General features: G+C 34.1%; 1 protein-coding gene across 2 annotated transcripts in view; it reads right to left on the reverse strand.

The window, feature by feature from the left end:
* LOC138711735 (glucose dehydrogenase [FAD, quinone]-like) overlaps nucleotides 1–22,266 on the reverse strand; it is a 115,416-nt gene that overhangs the window by 2,075 nt on the left and 91,075 nt on the right. For both annotated transcript variants that reach the window (XM_069842900.1, XM_069842899.1), the window contains one exon: nucleotides 10,196–10,520. In XM_069842900.1, coding sequence (XP_069699001.1) covers nucleotides 10,196–10,520 — 325 coding nt within the window. The remainder of the gene's footprint in view (nucleotides 1–10,195; nucleotides 10,521–22,266) is intronic.

Raw genomic sequence — 22,266 nt, forward strand, 5'->3', positions numbered from 1 at the left:
ACGAAAAAAATTAAATAACGGACAGTTTCAGAAATTAAAAAAATACGAGTACAAATTGAGCAAACACTAGTTGAAAAAAAAGAAAGAAAAAATATCTGTACGAAAATGTTAAATAACGGACAGTTTCAGAAATTAAAAAATACGAGTAGAAATTGAGCAAACATTAGTTGAAAAACGAAAGAAAAAATATCTGTACGAAAAATGTTAAATAACGGACAGTTTCAGAAATTAAAAAATACAAGTACAAATTCAGCAAACATTAGTTGAAAAAAAAAAGAAAGAAAAAATATCTGTACGAAAAATGTTAAATAACGGACAGTTTCAGAAATTAAAAAATATGAGTAGAAATTGAGCAAACATTAGTTGAAAAAAAGAGAAAATATCTATACGAAAAATGTTAAATAATGAACACTTTCAGAAATTAAAAAATACGAGTAGAAATTGAGCAAACATTAGTTGAAAAAAAAAGAGAAAATACCTATACGATAAATGTTAAATAACGGACAGTTTCAGAAAAAAAAATATGAGTAGAAATTGAGCAAACATTAGTTGAAAAAAACAAAGAGAAAATATCTAAACGAAAAATGTTAAATAACGGACAGTTTCAGAAATTAAAAAATACAAGTACAAATTGAGCAAACATTATTTGAAAAACGAAAGAAAAAATATCTGTACGAAAAAAATTAAATAACGGACAGTTTCAGAAATTAAAAAAATACGAGTACAAATTGAGCAAACACTAGTTGAAAAAAAAGAAAGAAAAAATATCTGTACGAAAATGTTAAATAACGGACAGTTTCAGAAATTAAAAAATACGAGTAGAAATTGAGCAAACATTAGTTGAAAAACGAAAGAAAAAATATCTGTACGAAAAATGTTAAATAACGGACAGTTTCAGAAATTAAAAAATACAAGTACAAATTCAGCAAACATTAGTTGAAAAAAAAAAGAAAGAAAAAATATCTGTACGAAAAATGTTAAATAACGGACAGTTTCAGAAATTAAAAAATATGAGTAGAAATTGAGCAAACATTAGTTGAAAAAAAGAGAAAATATCTATACGAAAAACGTTAAATAAGGAACAGTTTCAGAAATTAAAAAATACGAGTAGAAATTGAGCAAACATTAGTTGAAAAAAGAGAAAATACCTATACGATAAATGTTAAATAACGGACAGTTTCAGAAATTAAAAAAAATATGAGTAGGAATTGAGCAAACATTAGTTGAAAAAAAAAAGAGAAAATATCTAAACGAAAAATGTTAAATATCGGACAGATTCAGAAATTAAAAAATACGAGTAGAAATTGAGCAAACATTAGTTGAAAAACGAAAGAAAAAATATCTGTACGAAAAATGTTAAACGACGGACAGTTTCAGAAATTAAAAAATACGAGTAGAAATTGAGCAAACATTAGTTAAAAAAAAGAGAAAATATCTCTACGAAAAATGTTAAATAAGCAATAGTTTCAGAAATTAAAAAATACGAGTAGAAATTGAGGAAACATTAGTTGAAAAAAAGAGAAAATACCTATACGATAAATGTTAAATAACGGACAGTTTCAGAAATAAAAAAAAAATATGAGTAGAAATTGAGCAAACATTAGTTGAAAAAAACAAAGAGAAAATATCTAAACGAAAAATGTTAAATAACGGACAGTTTCAGAAATTAAAAAATACGAGTACAAATTGAGCAAACATTAGTTGAAAAACGAAAGAAAAAATATCTGTACGAAAAATGTTAAATAACGGACAGTTTCAGAAATTAAAAAATACGAGTACAAATTGAGCAAACATTAGTTGAAGAAAAAGAAAGAAAAATATCTGTACGAAAAATGTTAAATAACGGACAGTTTCAGAAATTAAAAAATATGAGTAGAAATTGAGCAAACATTAGTTGAAAAAAGGAGAAAATATCTATACGAAAAATGTAAAATAAGCAATAGTTTCAGAAATTAAAAAATACGAGTAGAAATTGAGCAAACATTAGTTGAAAAAAAGAGAAAATACCTATACGATGAATGTTAAATAACGGACAGTTTCATAAATAAAAAAAGTATGAGCAGAAATTGAGCAAACATTAGTTGAAAAAAACAAAGACAAAATATCTAAACGAAAAATGTTAAATAACGGACAGTTTCAGAAATTAAAAAATACGAGTAGAAATTGAGCAAACATTATTTGAAAAACGAAAGAAAAAATATATGTACGAAAAATGTTGAATAACGGACAGTTTCAGAAATTAAAAAATACGAGTAGAAATTGAGCAAACATTAGTTGAAAAACGAAAGAAAAAATATCTGTACGAAAAACCTTAAATAACTGCAGTTTCAGTTTAAAGAAACATAATATTTAATTCCGTTGCTGAAAATAACTTATTATTGAAGTTACTTAATTCTGGATTTATTTTGATAACTTGATTGTATAATCTTCGTCCCTAATATGGAGAATTAATTTTCCCAGATTTAGTGTTTTATTTGGTTCCAGTAAAAGAGGTAACATATTTCGCGTAGTATTATGAAATCTTTCTACATAGATTTTTATGAAAGAAAGTTCGAGTTAAATTGCACGTTAATGTTAAATGTTATTAACACAAAAATAAAAAAAATGCACACCCACAGAGTGGGTCAATGGTGAGTATTAATTCCATCACTTTCCACTGTTGCAACGTTTCAGCGTGGGCTAGGGAGCGACAATTCTCGGGCTTTTCTAGCAGCTGAATCCGCAGTCATTGATCTCATCCTTACAACTAGTGAAGCGAATCAAATATGCACTTTCACTTCAAACGACAGACTGGTGGTTCCTTAGTCCATATACTGAGTTTTCAGGTTGTACACTGAAAGAAAACTCCCATCTTTTATTCGTAATATAACCAGCAAGAAATTTTTCCTACTGTCATAATAGCTTTATAATAATAAATTAATATTATCCATACCCAAACTGATGAGACTGTATTATATTATTATGTTATATTACATCACATTACATTATATTATAATATTACATCACATTACATTATATTATAATATTACATCACATTGTGTTGTGTTATAATGTGCATATTTATTTCTTTTCAGGTAAACACGTACAGACTTTCAATATAGCAGCGTCTCCGTAGCGGGAAAAGAGAAGTTACTGTTGACAAGATCGGCGTGCCCTAACTCATGTTGGTATGTCATAATTATTAATACACGAATAGTTTGAGGGCAAGTGGAAACCATATATACATTTTTTTGCAATGTCAGATAAAAATAAAACAATTAGGTTCGGAGAAATAAATAGTGACGGTATAGGATTACTATAATGCTCAAAATTATCTATAGTAATGTCACAAGATGTCTGAGATTTGCCGATATTTGGGAAATATCAGACCTCGAGTGACATTTATTAGGACTATTTCGTGAATAAAATAAAAATGTAAATAATATATCCCTAAAATTCGCTCACAAAATGTTAATAATATTGTATATTTGTGAATTCTTAACCTATTCAGACATTGTGAAGTCGAAATAGATGGATAACGATTAGGTATTGCAATAATGAAATTGAATGTTATTCAGTAATGCCAATTGAGAAAAGCGAAATACAGGTTTAAAATTGTTAATTACATGTACTGCACTTTTCTATTGTTATTACAACAGAAATACGTTTTCATTATCTGCTGAAATCATAATTTAATTTAAACATTATAATTACAAATAACCTGATTAATACATTAATTAAATGAACAATTCTTATGAAGGAGTGTCATTTTCTTTAGATACAATGGACATGGAATTAGAAGATGAAGATGTAGATGTGGAAGTAGGATTTCGCACTTTATTTAGTACAATGGATTCATGCTAATCGATTTACGTGGAAACAGTTAGCAACACTGACTAAAAAAAGAATGACCATGGGATAAATTGATAGTGATAAATCGAGCTGCAGAAATTATCGCGATGTATGACTGTGATTTGTTTGAATTCAAAATTTCATTACACTTCATTGGCCGAATGACGTCATATAAACGAAATAGTCAAATAAAATATTATTATATTGACATATCTTTGTACATACGAGTAATTCAATACTGTTCGTTAAAATTTCTCTCATTTGAAATCATGCCACTTATAACTTCTACTGATGGAGTAAAATTTAGTGCTACATCATTGTTCTATTTCAAAGACCTCTCTGACTTTACTTAAGTATGAAGCGTGAATCATTTCCAACCTGCATTGAAGTTTACTGATTTAATTCAGTATAAGTCTGTTAAATAATAACCTGAGACTTATTGAAAATCATTACTGTACAAGACCAACCATCCACTGATTGGCTTCGAATGAGGGGATTCGAGGTTTGAGACCGATTTATTAGTGAAGTACAAGGTAATACTGAAGTAGGCTTGCAGAATACCTATGAAGGAAAACGTCATCTATTTCAAGGGCTATTTCCTAAATATCCTGCCGATTCTAAGGAAACTCGCTTCGTCCCTCCATATTGCACGGCCACAATAAGGCCTGTAACACACTTGCAGAGTTTTCGCTAGCGAGAAATGTGTTGCGAGAAAATTAAAAAATTGATAACATGGATTCAAATGGACGTCCACACACTGGAAGAGATTCTCTTTCGAGGCAAAAACCTTGCGCGAGTTTCTCACTGGAATCGGTAGCTCAGCGAATTTTCTTGACACATTTATCAAAGATGTTTGACATTTATACTCTTTATGACGATTGAATGTAGAAAAAGAAAAAGAAGTAATATCACAGGTGGCGATGAATTGTATTGTTTTTATTTGAAAATGAGGAAAGATGGCTGATAATTGCAGTCAGAAACTTATCGAACTTGTACGATGTCACCCGTAAGCCTATTTATGTGATACACGGGATGAAAACTTTAAAAACACGAAACTTAAAGACGAAATCTGGAGAAAAATATCAGATTATCTGAAAATAAATAGGGTTATTTTTTATTTTGATGAGATTTAATAGTAATGATTAAACATTTGAAATAATGTATCCATATGTGTTAACAGTTTACATAATTTTAATCAGAACATAGCAAAGAATCCTCTATCATATCATGGATTGCAAAAAACTGTGGTCCATTCAACCTGAAATAACGCCTAAACGTATCATCATTCAAATCGAAACCAGTGTCCAAAACTCGCCCTGTGATTTTCAGATATTTCTGGTTTTAATTTTAGGCCTACTTTTTCTTTTCATTAACAAAATATGTTCATGTAACTCCATTTCCTCATCATCTGAATACTCAGATTCAACATAGCGTTCGTACGTAATTTGTAAAGTACGACAATATACTTACAGGTTATATATTTAAGTACGACAATATACGTAAATACATAACCTATAATATTTCCCCCAACGAGTCATTACTATAATCATGAAGGCGGTGCATAGATGATCATAGCGAGGTGTGACCTGTGATAGCGAGAACTCGCCTAGTGTGTGGAGGAAGGCTCTTCGCCTCTTTCTCGCAACACATTTCTCGCTAGCAAAAACACTTCAAGTGTGTTACGGGGCTTAATATCTGGTTTTTCACCAGGCCATTCTGCGTTTCCTATGAATCGAAAACCCGCTATCGTGCATGAGTTTTTCCTTTTGCCTTCTTATAGCATGGTCCTTTATCATGCAGAACACAAACCTCTTGAGGATCAAAGGTGTTATCAGAATCTCTAAAAAGCGGAAACACTTTGTTTTATTAAATTACATTCTTAGTGCACCTTCTTTTTTTTATAATCCACACAAGATTGCGTACTGTCCGGGAGGCAAACGGTGGGGACAGAAATATTATTGATGTGGAATATGTGTAAAAGTGGATAATTAAAGATGTTGTTTATGTGGATTTGCTTTCACGTTGGAATCCAGGCAAAATTTGTGAGAAATTCTGTACTGTACATGTACAGTAGCGTGCAAATTAATCCGAACACGACATATTTTTACATTTTCTGTCATTGTTGGCCTCACAGCTGCTCATACCGCTTTAAATGACATCTGTAGTACGTGTAATTCCATTGTTGAAGGTCTGTCGTTATTATTTTTTTTATAATATGTGACAGTTTGCCTGTCGTTTTGTACTTACAAGCATTTCAGTTGTGTTGAAGACTTAATACTGCAATCCTGTGTACATTCTGTCGTCTTCACAATTAATGGATACAACTCCACGAAAACGGTCTAAAATTATAACATTTGCAGAGCATTCTTCTATGACACAGAGGCAAATTGCTGCAGAATGTCACATCGTTTTGGCTACTGTTAATTCGATCATAAAACGATACAGGGAGACTGGATCCATCACACCCCAGAAAAAAAAAAGGAAAATGTGGCTGGAAAATGAAGACTTCATCTGCAGATGATCGTTTAATTGTCAGGAAAAGTAAATTAAATCCTAGACTAACTGCTGTCGACTTAACCCGCGAGTTAATGGCTACCACTGGGGCGAATATTCACGTCACAACAGTGCGGCGTAGGCTTTTGGAAGCTGGACGAAGGGCTCGTAAGCCTATTAAGAAGCAACTGTTAACCCCTGTTATGTGCAAAAACCGCTTAATGTGGGCAAAATTACATCAACACTGGACAGTGAATGACTGGAAGAATGTACTTTTTTCCGATGAGTCTCATTTCGAGGTCCACGGCCACCGTGTTTCTTACGTACGGAAAGGATCCGAAAAAGTAACAGCAGCTCATCTCCAACAAGCACCCAAATACCCCCCTAAAGTAATGTTTTGGGGTTGTTTTACACATGAAGGGCCTGGAGCATTAATACCTATCAAGGGAATGATGAATTCCGACAAATATATTCACTTATTGGAAACCAGAATCGTACCCCAGCTGCAAAAATCATTTCCGGATGGCAGAGGTGTGTTCCAACAAGACCTGGCACCATGCCATACGTCTCGAAAAACTACAGAATTCTTCAACAAGAAGAATATTCAGGTACTCCCCTGGCCAGACAACTCACCCGACATCAAGCCCATTGAGAACTTGTGATCAATTTGCAAAAGAAGAATGCAAAAAATGGATTGTTCTACAAAGGAGAAGATGATTTCTGCCCTCATTGGTGTATGGTTTCGCGATGAAGAAATGAAGAATATTTGTGGGAAATTAGTGGAATCCATGCCAAATCGTCTCAGAGCTGTTATTAGGAACAAGGGAGGCCACATAGATTACTGAGGTATGTATTAGATCCTTTTTTTTATCCCGTTTGAGTGTTTTTGCATAAGTAATTACGTTGTTCGGATTAATTTGCACGCTACTGTATAACTGAATTTGCCATGATCAGTCGCAAATTGTGTGAATGTATGAAGCTTCATATCTCAACAGCAGCGTTTTTCAACCATTTTCAACATGCGACACACTAAAGTGTTAGTTGGGAGACCTGAGGGAAAAGTACCTTTTTTGAGGCCGAGACGTAGCCTAGATGGGAGGATAATATTAAAATGGATTTGAGGGAGGTGGGATATGATGGCAGAGACTGGATTAATCTTGCTCAGAATAGGGACCGATTGTGGGCTTATGTGAGGGCGGCAATGAACCTCAATGTTTTCTAAAAGTCATTTGTTGTTGTTTGTTGATGTCATACTAAAGCTGTAATTTAAAATCTCGCGGCACACTCATATAACCAAAAGCTGTGGTTTTCAACCAGGGGGAAATTTTGGGGATTTTATGAGGGGATGAGGACTGTAAAATACATAAATGAGATAAATGTATGTGCATTATTATACAGGGCTTTCATTTCAAAACCTCCCAGTCTAAATAACTATTTAAATTGAATTCAATTTAAACAAAAAACACGTCAATTTAGATATTGAGGGGGAAGTCTGAAACCAGGCTTAATTGCATTTTATATTTCACCCCCCACCCTTCAGCCGCCCCCTTTAGAAATTTAAAATGCCACCCGTATATTTTTATACTTAAATACGAACATTTCTTGTATTATTATTATTATTATTATTATTATTATTATTATTATTTATTAATATTATTATTATTATAGATTTTATTAATTTCTCATACAGAATAATATATTTAATATTGATAATTAATATTTGAGGAGAAAAATTCGCTCCGGCGCCGGGGATCGGACCCGGGTCCTTGGTTCTACGTACCAAGCGCTCTGACCGCTGAGCTACGCCGAATTCAATCCACAGCACCGGATCGAATTCTCCTTCTTCAGTGTTTCCCTTTGTGGCCTCACTCCAAGTTAGACATATATGTTGACGTATATGTCCAATGTCAACTGCCATTATACAAGGAGCGCACTCAGTTGAGTGACTTGTTTGGCCGGGATTCCGCAGTCAAGTGCACAGTAATCTGTACAGACATATGCGCTGCAGCTATGAGAATATTATAGATTTTATTAATTTGACATACTGAATAATATCTATAATATTGACAATTAATATTTGAGGAGAAAAATTCGCTCCGGCGCTTGGTACGTAGAACCAAGGACCCGGGTTCGACCCCCGGCGCCAGAGCGAATTTTTCTCCTGAAGTATTAATTTCTTGTAATAGTTGTGTTCTTGTAAGTAGGCCTAATTATAATTTGATTACTAAATAAATTCAATAAAAGAATAACATCATTCCATTTTCATAATTAGTTCATTACATTTCTTACTTGAATAAATTTATGAGAAAATTGTGAATTTAATTGAAAATCAACACTTTTTTTTTTGGTGCATATTTTTCACTCTTTAGAGCAGTCTTGCGATGGTGACTAGTAATTTCGAGCGAGAGCTCTTTTATGCCCGCTGCGAGCGCGGAGCTCTTTTACCTGTAAACATTGCCAAAGGATGTACAGATCTTAGAACACAGCGCATCATGACGGAACGGAAGCGCTTAAAGCTTTCGAGGAAGAGTGGAAGATACAATATTTATGCTTCGAACATGGTGATGAAGTCCAGTGTTTGTTGTGCATAAAAAATATCATTTGCAAAAAAAAGCAACATGAAACGGCATTATGAGACGCAACATGAAAAAAAATAGGCATTATTAAGGAGAAGAGAGAGATAAATTGATTTCGGAATTGACATCGAAGGTAAATTAATTTACATTTGGGTCAGTAGATTGTATCTAGATTTCTTTTATTTCTTTATTTTAAATGTATTATTGATGTTTTATTTTTGCTTGTTTGTAGATATTTACTTTTATTAGACTACGCGTTTCTTTAATTTAGAAATAATATTTTATCTTTGATTGCACTTTAACTTATGCTATTACTAAGCTCAAAAAGCTAATTCACTTTTATTCCAATAACTATTTTCAAGATTTTGAGCAAATGTGAACTATACATTTGGAAAACTTTGATGCAAGGACCTTTTTTTAGTAACGTCATTATAAAATATACTTAAAAATATAATTTCAAAACTATTAGACCTAATTGCACCAAATTTTGTACAGATGATATTATAGATCTGTTTATATAGTTTAAATTTCACAAATTTTGGCCCAAAATTGTGGAAGTTTTAAAAATCATACACATCCCCTTAAATGACTGACCCCAAAAATTACGATGGCTCTCAATATCTTAATTTAATCAATTTGTTTTTTCGTGTTACGTGCATCTCACAAATCACTCTAAGAAAACTCATTACATAATCACGACTGGAGAGTAATGACTACATTTTCACTATCACACAATCAATATACTCTATTTCAATCAATATTGCCATCATTATTTTTTCAACAAATACTCAAAAGTACTTAGAGATCACACACGTCGAGCAGGTAGACCCTATTAGTTTCTCCTAGCCAATGAAGTGAATTATTTACACAATAAATAATTGCTTTCAACAATAAAATGGTTTACATACAATTAACTTTTCCTATTTCTCTTTTTGTTCCTAAAAAACCCTTCCCTTTGCGATTTGTTTATATATGTACATGTATATTAAACAACTGAATAATTTGCCAGAAATTTAGTAACGCAAGTTGTTGTAATAATTGTTGCCTTTATTCGCTGAATGTGCATGTAAATCCCTGTGTCTACGTTGGGACGCTATGTAGTGGATGCGCTATGCGCTCGTGATCAAGGTCGAGCGAGCTCTTCTACCATGATTGGGAGCTAATATCGTCTCATCCCTGCTTTAGAGCATATTTCCAACGTTTTTACTGCATAAATGCATGCATATATTCACTAGTTTTAGTGCCTATAAATCCGTTGTCTAGTAATAACTGTGAAGACGTAAACTGGGACGAACCTGCAAGTGCTCTCGCGGTCCTATGCCCGACAGCATGAGCAGCTGCGGGGAGTTGACCGCCCCTCCGCTCACGATGACCTCTTTCCTGGCGCGGATGACGTGCATCTTGCTGTCGCGCCGGAACTCCACTCCGAACGCCCGCTTGGTGGCCGGGTCGATGAGAATCCTCGTCACGTGGGACTCCATCGCCACGTGCAGGTTCTTCCTGAGCCGCGCCGGTCTTAGGAAGGCCTTGCCCGTGCTGCAGCGGGAGCCTCGCCGCGTGGTTCCCTGCGCGATCATGAAGCCCGTCTGGTACTCTCCGTTGATGTCCCTGTTGTCGTACCTGCGCACATACAGATGGAATGTTAGGCTTAGTCTTTAGAACTCCTACGATGAAAGAGTAATGGAAGGAAGAAAAATTCTCTCCGGCACCGAGATTTGAACCCGGATTTTCAGCTCTACGTGCTAATGATTTATCCACTAAGCCACACCGGATACCCATCCCGGTGTCGGACAGAATCGTCTCAGTTTAAGTTCCAACTCTTGGGTTCCTTCTAGTGGCCGCCCTCTGCACTACGTCATAGATATCTATGAACGTAGGACGTAAGTCCACAAATGTGCTGAGGTGCACTCGTTATGAGTGACTAGTTGGCCGGGATCCGACGGAATAAGCGCCGTCTTAAATCAGGAAGTGATTTACGCATATCATATATATTATTTTAATGTACCGAAGTACATATGATATTTTCATGCAGATATTCTGCGTCATCATACGATGAAAGAGTAATGGAACGGAGAAAAATTCTCTCCGGCACCGGGATTTGAACCCGGCCACTAGAGGGAACCCAAGAGTTGAAACTTAAACTGAGACGATTCTGTCCGACACCGGGATGGGTATCCGGTGTGGCTTAGTGGATAAAGCATCAGCATGTAGAGCTGAAAACTCGGGTTCAAATCCCGGTGCCGGAGAGAATTTTTCTCCGTTCCATTAGTCTTTCATCGTATGATGACGCAGAATATCTGCATGGAAATATCATATGTACTTCGGTACACTAAAATAATATTTAGAACTCCTGCAAAGAAATTATAATCGAGACAGAGACTATATTTTTGTCTCATTTAATTTAATCTATGAAGGTGATTTCATAAATAATGCACAGGTTGGCAGAACTGTGAAGTGGATGACACAACACCAATAAAAATTACGTCAGTTGGAATTGAAAAATTGAGGAAGAAGCACGTGTATTCGTTTCGTCCATAGTATACTCTGTGTTTAGGTAACGAGAGCTAGAAATGGAGCCTACACGTGTCTCGGGTACCTGCTGTGACTATTGAAGACCAAAGACCGAATCTTTACGTAGCAACTCCCCACACCCCACAGAAATCTACTCTTCCACAGTGCTTTGAGAGGGGATATACAGGTTTAAGGGTAAAAAATCTTTTGTTTTCAATTTATTTTAATATAAAAAATTGAACATTTATATTTATGCCAGCGAAGGAATTTTTACGATATGTGCAATATTTTGGTAGATATGATCATAAACGTCCGAGCGTGCGTTTATTTAGCTCTACACATATAAAATATGTTTAACGCTCATTTCCCACAACTTGTATTTTTCAAAACCGTTTTTGTGATAACTCGGTATGTTTTTAAGATATCGCAGTAAAATCTTGTGAACAAGGTGAACTACAATTATTGATGTAACATATTTGTAGTATATTTTTAAATAATTGCTTTTTACATAAAAAAACCATTAACAATTTTACATCTCATATGATATTTAAAAAAAAATACTTCTATTATAGACGTTTCAAACATTGTAGTTCATATTGTTCATTTAACATTCAGGAATAAATAGAAAAACCAATGGCTCTCAAATATTCATATTTTGTCAACATTATCATAAAAACGGCATATCAGTGCACAAAAACGGCCACATTTTTGTAATGATAATTACTCATAAAGCGAAACATTTAGTAACTCTGAAAATCTATATATATATAATTTGAACTGGTAATGGAAATTACGGGAAAACGGCTGAACGGATTTTAATGAGTGACCCCTCATTTTCATGCCTGGCATCCAAAGTTTTTCGGAAAAGTAGTAGTTTTAGTGAAATGTCAATTTTCCTACATAATTTTCCTATTTTCCAAAATCCATCTGTTGTCAGTTTTGAGAACTAATTTTATCGAATCACGGCCGACTTGATTGAATTTCATAACAAAACACACACTACAATAAACAATAGGCTATTACACGAAGGCCATGACCTGCAGGATTGCCGACATATTCAGACCTCAATTCAATTTGTTATTAAAAACTGATTCTGCAGTGTATAATAATTTTCTGAGTACAGCTGTGTATTGGATATTCAAATCTACGAAACTTGAGGTGGTTTGATGACATTATTACCATTGGAAATTAAATATTATTATAGTTAATATCATGATTCATCTATTTTTCATTAATTGTACATAATATTGATGATATATTGATGACATGAAAGTGAAACGTTTTGAGGTTATGTAAGTAAATGTAGAGAATATCTTAATTTAGATCTTCATTTCTATAATTTACTGAGTGGCTGCTATATAAAACTACAAAACTTAAGATAATAATATTGTTATTAAAAATCAAATATTTTTATACTTATTAACCCAGTGGGGTTGGGTCTTTTTCATATACTTAATGGCGGTGTAGTGTAGATATTGATATGTGTCATTGTCTTCAGTATTGGCTCGAGAGAGCGCAAAAATTACAGTTCCTAAGGAAAGATCAAAAGGTATTACTTACTGATAAAATAAGAGGCCTAGAAAATTTTGTAGTCTCCAGATCATTTCAGCAAGATCTCTTAGTAGCATAAAATGATTTTACGCTCTACATTTCAAGTTCTACATGCAGCAGCTATACGAAAATGCTATTGTTCGAAAACTTAGTAAACCTGACATTTTTTTAACTTTCGCCTACAATCCACAATGACCTGAAATAGCTACTGCTATCGTCCTGACATTGAAACTTGCATTTTCACGTTGAAACTCAAAAACTGAAGTTGGATAGGTTCAAGAAAAAGTATTTGGCCTAAAAAAATCCATTCAGAGGGAGTATGTTTCATTATTATGGAAGCAAATAACTATCAAAAAGACATTGAAAATAAATCTGAAAAATTTTTATTTGAACGTCTAACGAACTTAGTTTGCAGCAGCACTTGCTGCACAAGCCACTAGTAGTCTTATAATTGCAGAAAGAGTGAATACTGAGCATGTCAGATTTAAAGAAGAGTCATTAGTTGCTGAGAAAAAATATCGAATTTTCCTCATTTTTTAGTGCTCAAACCTATATATCCCCATTGAGTGGAGTTTGAACTTACAGTGGACCGTAATACAGTTACTCGTTTTCGTGATGGTCCTGTCAGTAAGTTTGCAATCTCCAAGCATTTCTGCTTCTGTTCGGCAGTTAAGTAGTGAGGGACCAATCGCGCAGGAATTTTTGTTTTCAAATTCTTTTTCAAAATACAGAATACTGAATTTGGTGAAATCCCTGTAGCTTCTGAAAATTCTTCACATGTCGCTCAATGATCTTCTTGAAGAGCATCCGCCACAAGTTTCACACTTCGTTCTTGTGTTAATATTTTCGGCCTTCTTGGTCTACACCATGGTCTAAGCTGACACGAAAAACAGTAGCCCACGAGAAACTGTTCTGTAAGCTGATCACGAACTCCGCTCCGCTGTGGATTTGTGTATGTTTTTCCACATACATATTTGAGCTTTGAGCTTCAATCGTCACAGTACCCGTGACACGTGTAGGCTCCAATTCTAGCTCTCGTTACCTAAACACAGAGTACGCTAAGGACGAAACGAACATACGTGTTTCTTCCTCAATCCTTCAACTGCAACTGACGTAATTATCATTGATGTTGCGTCATCCACTTTATAGTTATATCAACCTATTCATTATTTATGAAATAACCCTCGTATTTAACGACTTTGTATCAACTACTAGGTTATTTAGACTCCGGTAGAATTGAAGACATCCACGGAATAAAGATGTAACCAACAAAACTGTAATCCATGTTTCAGGATAAAGGGAAATAATTTCAGGGATATATTTCATTAGGCCAATGTTTACTAGTAGAACCATATTTTGATTAATCGAGGATACAGGTATATTCAGCCATTCAGTGTAATGATTTATTATTATAAATGAATACTTCAATAGTAATATACGTTACAAGAGCGGTATGTTGACGTTTTCATGGTGGAGGAAAAGATTGAAAAAGCGAAACGTAGTTGAGCTTTTTTAATTTCCGAGAACATGAAAACAAACATACCGCTCGTGTATCGTACATTATTTTGTGCGAAGATCGTTTATTACATACCTGAAAGACGAATTTCTAATTAGTTGCAATGAAATCTCCATGTTGGTTTCTGTTTAATGACGGCAACTTCGGAACACCAAAATATCTTTCTTCAACATTGTTGCTATAAAATGTTTTCTGTGTTTACTATACTCCAGCAGGCCGTGATATACGTCTGTCTTTTTTTCCCCCAGTCTATAAATGCGAACTTAAAACAAACGGTAAGGTTATGTAATGATTTATTTTTCATTTTAATATTTTAACAATATTATTTATATAACATATTGCAGTAATAACATCCGCATCTGGAATCGTGTTGATTTTTTCACGGCTTCCTTAATGTTACTTGTATCAGGAATGCAATAAGTTTCGTGGAGTAGTAGACTTTACTTAATTTTTGCAAATATTTAAAAACAATAATTAACATTGCAATTTAGGTGAAATTGCAGTGGTAAGTTTCCAATTTATAATTATTACTATGTTAAACGTCTCTAAAAATAATATGTTAAAAGCCTAAAGCAGTAAAATGAATGTCGCGCTTAAGCGGTAAGAAGAGGGAAATTGTTATGTGTGTTACGTTGGGAATACTGAATGTGGTATTTTGACACTTACCGCGTATTGGTTCTGTGCGGAAAACAAGCAAATACGCACGATCTCGCACAAAATTGTTTTTACCACCTAGTCACACATTTCAATAATTTGTTATATTGTACTTTCGTGAAATAATTCCCATGTAATCAGGCGAAGGGTGGATCAGACCGCAACCCTGATCAGCAGGCAAACGCGCTATCGTCGGATCTACGCTGGTGGCTCCAGACTATGTTGAATTTATTTTTAACACTAGTTTCCCTGGTATAAATACAAGAACACAAAGCTTCCGTCCATTTCGCTAATCAAAGGACCATACTCCTACCCTTTCAGAGCGACTGACTATGGACTGAAAATATACTGTCTGCAGGTCAGTAGAACACCCTCAGAAAGAGTGCGACCATACAGCTGCCCGTTTCCTTCGAATCTATCCGTGCCTCAGAGCCAGAGTTGGCAAGGTAAAATTTACTCGTTACATTTTTACGTAAATGACACGTATTTTTTTTTACACAGAAGTAGAAAAATTAATTTTCTTTCCTGTATTAATAATATAAAAACTACTGTAATTACATTACATTTTAAAGTTTAATTTTTTATACACAAAGTGATTCACGAGGATTTACCGTCCTTTGCGGAGCTTATTTCCGAAGACATTCTGAGCAAAAAATGTCATATAAACATTTTTCCTAATCTCAATATTTTCAGAATTACACTAATTTGAAGTTGTTTGTAAAATAGTATTAATCTTTAGTTTTAAAGGTAAAAATAATATTAGGCCTACATATAAAAATGAACTATTCAGGAGTATCATTTTTTTAATTAGCTAATATTCTGAAGTTAAAAATGTGTTGTGAATTTTTAATTACAAAATTACATTTTCTTACGCATTTATTACAACAATTGTTACAAATCACGCCACTCCTGTAAATTCTTTAAGACTGTACATTAGGAGGCATAATTAAACTGTAGAAATTCCTAAAGTCGTATGATCTGTAACAATTTTTGTCTTAAGTGCGTAAGAATAATGTCATTTTTAGTTAAAAATTGAAAATCAAAATCTGTACAAAGCAATTAACAACACATTTTTAGCTTCAGAACACTAGCCAATTAAAGAAATGACACTTCTGAATAGTTCATTCTCTATTTGTAATATTCTTTTACCCTTGAAACTAAAGAAAAAAGATAGTTTACTAACAACTTCAAATTAATGTAATTCTGAAAATATTGAGATTAGAACAAATGTTTATATGACATTTTTCGCTCTGAATATCTTCGGAAATAAGCTCCGTAGGTGACGGTAAATCCTCGTGAATCACCCTGTATTTCAACATGAAATCTTTGTTGTTTAAAGAATATTTATACAGACACTTATTAACAGATTAAGAACAGTATACCTGTTCTTTCACGTTTTTGTAAATTGACAAAACAGATTATGTCTACTTCTTGCAATGGTATTTAGGAGTATACACGTGAACCGTAAGTAATGTCATTAACTTCAAAAGGTTATTATTATTATTATTATTATTTTTTTTTTAGATATTACAAACAAAAAAGTTAAATACGAGTACAATTTTGCTCGTGTTTGCTTCTTTTTCGAGAAAAAAATGTTTTGTGTGAAATATTTCATAGCATGTTTAGGGAAAGCCATTGATTTAATTCCCAATATGCTCAGTCAGTTTAAGACAGCAGTGTATTATGATAATAAATTATTGAAAGAATTTTAGCTTTATCCTTTAAATGTGTAGAAAGTTCATCCGAACAAATATAACATTTTAAAATTCCTTTGCAGAACGAAAAGTTACATACCAATTTTTCACTTCACAGACATTGTAGTTAATATTCCCACGAAGAAATGACGCAACATTTTCGCTTGCAACAGTTTTCTTATCTTAACTGTTACCAAAAATTGTACACTTGATCCGTTTGGGTCATTGGATCAACAGGATTTATGAATCATGAGCTGATTGCAAGTCATTTCTGTACAAAGAACGATGCGGCACAGTACAAAGCTTGACATTTATAAGAGCAGTGATTGTCACTTCAAATCTCAGAGTCCTTGAGTGCTCGCCGTAGAGCTTTTTATTGTATAAAAAAGAAAATAAACGGAAAATGTGGGGATTTATCTTGCTGCCTGTTTGATTTGTTATTCACATAACGCGTTTATTGGTATGCGTGTCAATATTTATTCCGTTTAAAGACTTCTGCAAACTCTTTTATCGTTCAGCAGTTCCTGCTGCCGAACGTCACATAGTTATGACCTGCGTTTTTCGTTTTATTTTTGATGAAAATCGATGTTAATCTTTTAATAATTTAATAATTTCTAATAATTCAGCCTTATTTTCAATGTCTTAGGCTTTTTGTATGACGTCTGTGTTATTTTTACTGCTATTCGGTGATAACATGGTATATTTAAAGGAATTTGGGGTTTTTAGAGTCTTTTTCTGTTAGATTTTGTGTTGAAATATCTTCTTGCATGTAAATCCATTATCGAAAGACAATATTGAATAATAAGTTAAAGAAAACAAAAGAATAGGCCTAATGTATATAGCTAAAATACGTATAGTATAGTCAAAAAGAAACAATTGCCAGAGGAGAACGTTACCATGGTGTTTACATTATCTTCTTTCATATTACAACGTAAATCTCTCAAGACTTTTGAGTAGAAAGAAAAAAAACGTTCACTGTCAACATTAGCTCACGGAAACCAAGTTGACCGAAGATCTCTGCTACTAAATTCACGGCGACTGTCACACAAACTAGTTAGAACTTTAACAATGTTTATTTTTCTATTTAGCAACATAATTTGCTCTTGAAATTCTCTGTACGCTTTTATGATCACTGAATACTTCTGACTTCTAAAGAACGCTAAAGTCTTCACCTTTCCCACTAGTGTCGATGTATACACACACTGCTTACAAATAATTTTAAGGAACTGTGAGGTTCATTGCCGCCCTCACATAAGCCCGCCATCGGTCTCTGTCTTGAGCAATATCAAACCAGTCTCTACCATCGTATTCCACGTCCCTCTAATCCATTTTAATATTATCCTCTCATCTGCGCCTTGGCCTCCCTAAAGATATTTTCCCTCAGGTCTTCCAACTAACACTCTATATGCATTTCTGGATTCACCCATACGTGCTACATGCCCTGCCCATCTCAAACGTCTGGATTTCATGTTCCTTATTATGTTAGATGAAGAAAACAATGCGTGCAGTTCTGCATTATGTAACTTTCTCCATTCTCCTGTAACTTCATTCATCTCAGCTCCTAATATTTTTCTAAGCACCTTATTCTCGAACATCCTTAACATCTTCTCTCAAAGTGAGAGTCCAAGTTTCACAATGATACAGAACAACCGGTAATATAACTTAACTGTTTTATAAATTCTAACTTTAAGCTTTTTCTAGAGCAAACGGGATGATAAAATCTTGTCCACCGAATTTCCTCACTAGTGTCATTTATATTTGTTTTTAGTAGGTTATTTTAAGACGCTTTATCAACATCTTCGGTTATTTAGCGTCTGAATGAGATGAAGGTGATAATGCCGGCGAAATAAGTCCGGGGTCCAGCACCGAAAGTTACCCTGCATTTGCTCATATTGGGTTGAGGAAAAACCCCGGAAAAAACCTCAACCAGCTAAGTTGTCCCGACCGGGAATTGAACCCGAGCCACCTGATTTCGCGGCCAGATGCGCTGACAATTTCTATACAGGTGTGGACTATATTTTCTGCTGTTGCTACTAGGTACTTGATTTTTATTTTTTATATTGATAGGTTATTTTACGACGCTTTATCAACATCTTAGGTTATTTAGCGTCTGAATGAGATGAAATAGATAATGCCAGTGAAATGAGTCCGGGGTCCAACACCGAAAGTTACCCAGTATTTGCTCATATTGGGTTGAGGAAAAACCCCGGAAAAAAAACTCAACCAGGTAACTTGCGCCGACCGGGAATCAAGACCGGGCCACCTGGTTTCGCGGCTAGACGCGCTAACTGTTACTCCACAGGGTTGGTCTAGGTACTTGAATTTTTGCAGCTTTTCAAAGCATAAATTTCTTATTTTTTTTATTTTCATCTCTTACTATGTTCTGGTTACGAGACATAATCATATAATTGTTTTTTTTTCGGGGTTTACTTTCAAACCTATCTCCTTACGTGGTTCAAATAAAATCCCTAATCGTTTGTGGATATTATCCCAATTACTGTTAATGTAGAATCCTCGTCTGAGCACTTCAAGTGTTGAATACAACTTGTTAGTAGCCGGCTAATGATTCAGTGTTCTGCATGGCTACTCTGATATTTCCGTGAAGATCTGAATTGTTTATGCAATTTAGCCTCCTGTCTGTTTAGAAGTACAAATTCCCTTATTTTGCTATTCACAATTTGTCATTTCCTGAGATCAGTATGAAAAGTCGGACGACGAAGGAAAGATTCTTCTGTTAGTGATTTGTTCATTAAATTCTTGATCTAAGAAGACGTGTGGTAGCTTTCTTTTCGGGGGGGGAGGGTTTGCCTGCCTGGAGAGAAATAAAAAATAGGTTGCAGCCGCCAAATTACTCTTCAAGGAACGACCACTCATATAAATTGAGGGAAAGAAGGCAGAGGACGGACACTGGAAAGTTTTCTTTTCTCAATCGTACTATGAGGGACTGGAATGCTTTACCTGCAGACTTACTAAAGGCTTTACCAACAACCAAAAATGTATTTAAAAATAGGCTTAAGGACCTTACTAATAGACGGTAATTATACACAGTATTTAAAGGGTGTAAATGATATGTTGTTATTGAAGTGTTGTATCAGTGAAGAATTATGTTGTGTCAGTGAAGTGTGTTGTATCAGTGAAGAAGTATGTCGTGTCAGTGAAGTGTGCTGTGTAAGTGAAACGTGTTCCTGTCAGTGAAGCTTTATAGTTTATAGTGGCAGTGCAAAGTATTTGAACTGTGAAATGTTTTTGAAGTGTTAGTGAAATCAGGATAGAATCAGTGAAATGTGTCGTAGTTCCATTGCAGTGAGTTGACAGCGAAATGAGTGTAATTTGAAAGGTACTTGTGCAGATATGAACATATCATACTCGTGGGTTTTAGTTCGATCTTAGTTTTAAGATACAAATTAGATTTATTTCAAATGTTATTTTAAGTGATCGTTTCATTTATTTTAGTATATTCCCTGTTGTTGTTGTTGTTGTTGTTGTTGTTATTAGTATTAGTATTAATTATTAGTATTATTATTAATTGTATTTTAATTAATAAGTTTATTATTGTCATTATTGAGTGTAATTAGTTACCACTGCCACCGGGTATATACCCACTGCAGTGTGAATAAATATACATACATACATATTGTTTACACTTGGAGGTGGAAAAACCTTTGAATAATCAAAAAAAAAAAAAAAAAAAAATCAAACTTTGTGATTTCGCGCTGTTATTCACTTAAAGTTGATAATTTTGATAAATTCTCGTTATTGTTGGATTTCGCGGACACAATACACCAAAAGGGACACTAGGACAGAGTTTTGATAGTTTTACAATTTCATTCCGGTTTATTTCATGTTTGAACTGTTTGTTAGATGCATTAAGAATAAGGAGTATGCAAATTTTCAGCTCAATCGGATGCTAGTTTCGAAGTTCATTATTTTAACATTCAAATTACATTTCCTCTTCCTGATCAGTTTCAGAATTTTTCTTTCTCCACCAACTCTTTCTATTATAACTTCATTTCTTATTTTGTCTGTTCACTTTACACGCTCCATTCTTCTCCATATCTACATTTCAAATGCTTCCAGTCATTTATCTTCACTTTTTCGTAATACCCATGTTTCTGCCCCATACAGTACCATATTCCACATAAAGCACTTCACTAATTTCTTCCTTACTTGTTTTTTCGAAGGTCCACAGAAAATGCTCCTTTTTCTATTGTAAGCTTCCTTTGCTATTGCTATCCTCCTTTTGACTTCCTGGCAGCAGCTCATGTTACTGCTTATAGTAATGTACACCCCAAATATTTGAAGCTGTCCACTTGCTCTACTGCCTCATTTCAAATTCGCACTTTTATTTCTTTTATTTTTCTTCTAATAGTCATGGTCTTTATCTTCACCCCATACTTCTCACAACTATCATTTATCTCTGCCATATCATCAGCAAATCTTATGCATTTTACTCTTCTTCCTCTTAGTATCATTCCTTCCACGTTCTGAAAACAGTTCTTCACTCAGTCCTCCAAGTAGATATTGAACAGGGTACGTGTTAAAGAACATTTTTGTTGTAGTCCACATTCCTCTGACATATCTTCTTCTATCCTGACTTTTACTCTCCTTTTCATATTGCTTAACTGATGAATTGTGTATGGTGTAAATTAAATTAATCTGTTTGCTCAAAAAGATTACTTAATAGCCTCCCCTCTTTCCAGTCCACACCAATTTTTTTCAGCATCTTCATAAGTTTATTCCAGTCCACTATGTTGTCGAAAGCCTTTCCCAGGACCACAAATACCACATGCACTTCTTTATATATTTTATGCTCGACCATGCCGAAATGTAGTAATTATACACCTGGTAGCATCCCTTTAATGGACCTCATTAAAGTACACCTATTCATTAAAGTTCAGGTGTTCCACCAATCAGAAAACACCACTGTGGCAATATGAAAGCGCAAGTATCGATTATTCTCGGATATGCAATCGAAAGACAATAGCGAAACGTCACGGAGGCTGGAAATTCAATACTGTCGCAGAAGGTTATGTTCTGTTGCTATAATAATTAACGTTAATTGTAAATAATGTTCAAATAAATTCAATTTGTCATCTCGTTTTTCAATGTCTAAATCATTTTCAAGGTTATATCAAGATTAATCTTTATTTTACTCTCTAGATTATATCAAGGTCAATGACATTTGTTTCTAGGAAAAAATTGATACTTTCGCGTCTGCGCACATCTCACAATTTACGAGATATTGCACAAGGTCAGTTCTTCTCCCCAGTCAGATAAGAATAACATGAATACTTATGAATAATTTCAAGTTAGAAATTTGGTCGAGCATAAAAAGTCGTATGAAACTTGCCTATAATGGCCTGCGCTCGTTTCATAAACATACTCGCGTCTTAATTACTACCATTATAGGCTCGTTGCATAATGTACTATTACACATTAG

Source organism: Periplaneta americana, chromosome 13, assembly GCF_040183065.1.
Source record: "Periplaneta americana isolate PAMFEO1 chromosome 13, P.americana_PAMFEO1_priV1, whole genome shotgun sequence".
Classification (NCBI taxonomy): domain Eukaryota; kingdom Metazoa; phylum Arthropoda; class Insecta; order Blattodea; family Blattidae; genus Periplaneta; species Periplaneta americana.